This window comes from Borostomias antarcticus, assembly GCF_949987555.1.
Source record: "Borostomias antarcticus genome assembly, chromosome: 32".
Classification (NCBI taxonomy): domain Eukaryota; kingdom Metazoa; phylum Chordata; class Actinopteri; order Stomiiformes; family Stomiidae; genus Borostomias; species Borostomias antarcticus.
Genome location: NC_140265.1, coordinates 1,634,587 through 1,639,586, shown reverse-complemented (window position 1 = coordinate 1,639,586; position 5,000 = coordinate 1,634,587). Strand labels below are relative to the sequence as shown.

The window sequence follows — 5,000 nt, the reverse complement described above, 5'->3', positions numbered from 1 at the left end:
CTCGTGTCCTAACTCGTGTCCTAACTCGTGTCCTAACTCGTGTCCTAACTCGGCGTGGCGTGAATCGTCCCGACTGGTCGGCTGTCAGAACGGCGCTTCTGAAAAGTGAAAACGAAATTTGACACAAAACGGTGTCTGGCTTTTGCCGTTTCCCATAGGGCGGCGTGTCAAACAGGCTCGTTAAAAAGTGTGAACGCGGCTTTGCGTGACACAAAACAATTAGACCACAGTCTATAGTTCATACGCATACTATCGATACAACATATGGCTAAAATGAAGCATCTTTCCACAGCATGCTTGATGGAGTTTATATTCTAGAGGAAATGAAATAAAGTGTGTTTGGGGCGTGGAGAGGGCCTAGTCTGGGTTATTATGGCTCGCAGCCAACGGACGTCTTTCCACGGATGATCTCTCCACCGTTGCACTGCTAATTGCTCTGTGACTGAACAGCACGATTATGGCGCGTTCCAGGCAACCCGTACCTCGCGTTTTTCCGACCTCCTACACGTGAAAATGCACTGGAATGGCGGTCAAATCCGTAACTTCCCACCCGTGAACTCGTACAGATCGATGTACTCCCAGTTGCGCTCTCTGATGTCACACAGCCCTCTAAGCAAGATGGCAGCCCCCATGGGTATGGCGACAAAGATAACTTTAGGGCAACGTAAAGTCAATTTGTACGTTGTAATCAAAATAATACAAACGATTATGTACTACAATCTGCTATGTGTATAATGATGCCCAAATATGTTGACAAGAGATAGCTAATGCTAGCTAGCTAACATTAAGGTAAACCTGAACGTGACCATGCAAACGGCGAAAAGTCGATGTCAATAAATAAAATGTAACGTACGATTTCTAAGCATAGCGAAATTAGGCATACAATGTTTAGCTTGCCAGCTCTGACAATGTGCCAAATCTCAAGCTTTTACCATATCGGCTTGTTTTCATTTATCCAGAATGCCACGCATTCAGACAGTTTGCCTGGAACGCTATGAAGTCGTGAGTCGTGACTTGAAGTCGTAACTTACGGGCTCAAAATCCTATCTGGAACGCGGCATTGGTTTCCACTTTTTGGGGTAGCTTTGTTTTGTCGGAGATGCCAGAACGGCCCTCGACCCACCGGAAACAAAACAGGCCTCGCCTGCCGTTCGGGACGGTACCTGCTAGTTACCTCCGAGCACCGCTTCCACACGGACTACAGGCGGCAGCCATTCCGCTAGCTAGGAACTCTGTTAGCCTAAAAGAGAGAGACCTCTTCGCCACGCCTCACCATATCGAACCAACCTTTAGTTGTAGAGCGCATTTCATACGGAGGCAACACGATGTGCTTTACGGAGAGCAATGGGGAGGCGGGCAGAGGTCATAGGTCAGCTAGCTCAAAAGATCAACTTGCTGACTTTGAGACCGTGATTTTAAATTAGGAGTGCGACGGCCACTTTGTTTTAGGATGAACTGTGTGAAAGCGTTTGGGCGTTTGGGCCCTCCGGATAGGGGAGCTGGTTTCGGGCGTTTGGGCGTTTGGGCCCTCCGGATAGTGGAGCTGGTTTGGGGGATGGGTGGAGCTGGTTTGGGGGATGGGTGGAGCTGGTTTGGGGGATGGGTGGAGCTGGTTTGGGGGATGGGTGGAGCTGGTTTGGGGGATGGGTGGAGCTGGTTTCGGGGGGGGATGGGTCTGTACGGGTCTGTACTCACTCGACTTGACCACGGCCTGAGTCTGAGCTGACGTCCCTGACGCTATGTTGGTCAACGCCCAGGCCGCTTCAAACTGGAGGGCGGGACTGGAGAGAGGGAGGGAGGGAGAGAGAGGGAGGGGGTGGGGAGAGAGAGAGAGGGAGGGAGGAGGGAGAGAGAGGGAGGGAGAGAGGGAGAGAGGGAGAGAGGGAGGGAGGGAGAGAGAGAGGGGGTAGGGAGAGAAAGAGGGAGGAGGGTAGGAAGAGAGAGAGGGAGGGAGGAGGGAGGGAGGGAGGGAGGGAGGGAGAGAGAGAGGGGGTAGGGAGAGAAAGAGGGAGGGAGGAGGGAGGGAGGGAGAGAGAGGGTAGGAAGAGAGAGAGGGAGGGAGGAGGGAGGGAGGGAGAGAGGGAGGGAGGGAGAGAGAGAGGGGGTAGGGAGAGAAAGAGGGAGGGAGGAGGGAGGGAGGGAGAGAGAGGGTAGGAAGAGAGAGAGGGAGGGAGGAGGGAGGGAGAAAGAGGGGGTAGGGAGAGAGAGAGAGAGGGAGGAGGGAGAGAGAGAGAGGGGGTGGGGAGAGAGGGGGGGAGAGAGAGAGAGAGAGGGGGTGGGGAGAGAGGGAGGGAGAGAGTTGGGAGGGGGGGGGTAAGAGAGGGAGGGGGAGAGAGGGAGGGGGGAGAGAGAGGGAGGAGGGAGAGAGAGCGAGGGGGTGGGGAGAGAGAGAGAGAGAGAGGGGGTGGGGAGAGAGGGAGGGAGAGAGAGTTGGGAGGGGGGGGGGGTAAGAGAGGGAGGGAGAGAGAGAGAGGGAGGGAGAGAGAGAGAGGGAGGAAGAGAGAGAGGGGGTAGGGAGAGAGGGAGGGAGGGAGGGAGAGGGAGAGGGGGTAGGGAGAGAGAGAGGGAGGGGGGAGGGAGAGAGAGAGGGAGGGGGGAGGGAGAGAGAGAGAGGGAGGGAGAGAGAGAGAGAGGGAGGAAGAGAGAGGGGGTGGGGAGAGAGAGAGAGGGAGGGAGAGAGAGAGAGAGGGAGGAAGAGAGAGGGGGTGGGGAGAGAGGGAGGGAGAGAGAGTTGGGAGGGGGGGGCGGGTAAGAGAGGGAGGGGGAGAGAGAGGGAAGGAGAAAGAGAGGGAGAGAGGAATTAAGTGTTCATTCTAATATTCCTTGTCACAGCTGATCAAACTCTCGCCCCACCGGTCAACACTAGTAGCCCCGCCCCCCCCCCCCCCCACCACCACTCACCTTATTAAGCCCCACCCTCATTTCCTGTGTGTGTGTGTGTGTGTGTGTGTGTGTGTAGCCAACTATGCACTTGCATTAGCCCAACCATGCAGTGGGAAGGGGGTCACCAGCACACACCGAGCAAAAGAGAGAGAGAGAGCAAGATGGAGAGAGAGAGACGGAGATAGAGAGAGAGAAATAGAGGGTGGGAGAGACCAAGATGGAGAGAGAGAGAGGGAGATAGAGAGAGAGAAATAGAGGGTGGGAGAGACCAAGATGGAGAGAGAGGGAGAGAGAGAGAGAGAGAAATAGAGGGTGGGAGAGACCAAGATGGAGAGAGAGGGAGGGAGAGAGAGAGAGAGAAATAGAGGGTGGGAGAGACCAAGATGGAGAGAGAGGGAGGGAGAGAGAGAGAAATAGAGGGTGGGAGAGACCAAGATGGAGAGAGAGGGAGGGAGATAGAGAGAGAGAAATAGAGGGTGGGAGAGACCAAGATGGAGAGAGAGAGGGAGGGAGAGAGAGAGAGAGAAATAGAGGGTGGGAGAGACCAAGATGGAGAGAGAGGGACGGAGAGAGAGAGAGAGAAATAGAGGGTGGGAGAGACCAAGATGGAGAGAGAGGGAGGGAGAGAGAGAGAGAGAGAAATAGAGGGTGGGAGAGACTAAGATGGAGAGAGAGAGACGGAGATAGAGAGAGAGAAATAGAGGGTGAGAGAGACCAAGATGGAGAGAGAGGGACGGAGAGAGAGAGAGAGAGAAATAGAGGGTGGGAGAGACCAAGATGGAGAGAGAGGGAGGGAGAGAGAGAGAGAGAGAGATAGAGGGTGGGAGAGACCAAGATGGAGAGAGAGAGACGGAGATAGAGAGAGAGAGAGAGAGAGATAGAGGGTGGGAGAGACCAAGATGGAGAGAGAGACGGAGATAGAGAGAGAGAAATAGAGGGTGGGAGAGACCAAGATGGAGAGAGAGGGAGGGAGAGAGAGAGAGAGAGAAATAGAGGGTGGGAGAGACCAAGATGGAGAGAGAGGGACGGAGAGAGAGAGAGAGAAATAGAGGGTGGGAGAGACCAAGATGGAGAGAGAGAGGGAGGGAGAGAGAGAGAGAGAAATAGAGGGTGGGAGAGACCAAGATGGAGAGAGAGAGGGAGGGAGAGAGAGAGAGAGAAATAGAGGGTGGGAGAGACCAAGATGGAGAGAGAGAGACGGAGAGAGAGAGAGAAATAGAGGGTGGGAGAGACCAAGATGGAGAGAGAGAGGGAGGGAGAGAGAGAGAGAGAAATAGAGGGTGGGAGAGACCAAGATGGAGAGAGAGGGAGGGAGAGAGAGAGAGAGAAATAGAGGGTGGGAGAGACCAAGATGGAGAGAGAGGGACGGAGATAGAGAGAGAGAAATAGAGGGTGGGAGAGACCAAGATGGAGAGAGAGGGAGGGAGATAGAGAGAGAGAAATAGAGGGTGGGAGAGACCAAGATGGAGAGAGAGGGAGGGAAATAGAGGGTGGGAGAGACCAAGATGGAGAGAGAGAGACGGAGATAGAGAGAGAGAAATAGAGGGTGGGAGAGACCAAGATGGAGAGAGAGGGAGGGAGAGAGAGAGAGAGAAATAGAGGGTGGGAGAGACCAAGATGGAGAGAGAGAGAGGGAGAGAGAGAGAGAGAAATAGAGGGTGGGAGAGACCAAGATGGAGAGAGAGAGAGAGAGAGAGGGAGAGAGAAATAGAGGGTGGGAGAGACCAAGATGGAGAGAGAGGGAGAGAGAGAGAGAGAGAGAAATAGAGGGTGGGAGAGACCAAGATGGAGAGAGAGGGAGGGAGAGAGAGAGAGAGAAATAGAGGGTGGGAGAGACCAAGATGGAGAGAGAGAGAGAGAGAGAGGGAGAGAGAAATAGAGGGTGGGAGAGACCAAGATGGAGAGAGAGGGAGAGAGAGAGAGAGAGAGAAATAGAGGGTGGGAGAGACCAAGATGGAGAGAGAGGGAGGGAGAGAGAGAGAGAGGGAGGGTGGGAGAGACCAAGATGGAGAGAGAGGGAGGGAGAGAGAGAGAGAGAAATAGAGGGTGGGAGAGACCAAGATGGAGAGAGAGGGAGAGAGAGAGAGAGAGAGAGAAATAGAGGGTGGGAGAGACCA

The 5,000-nt window shown here is 54.3% G+C and overlaps 1 protein-coding gene across 1 annotated transcript in view; it reads right to left on the bottom strand.

Annotated features, from left to right (window-relative positions):
- The window catches only part of LOC311327370 (importin subunit alpha-4-like), a 58,689-nt gene that overhangs the window by 22,056 nt on the left and 31,633 nt on the right, over nucleotides 1-5,000 (bottom strand). Inside the window, exon 7 of the mRNA XM_084460410.1 lies at nucleotides 1,696-1,781. Coding sequence (XP_084316536.1) covers nucleotides 1,696-1,781 — 86 coding nt within the window. The remainder of the gene's footprint in view (nucleotides 1-1,695; nucleotides 1,782-5,000) is intronic.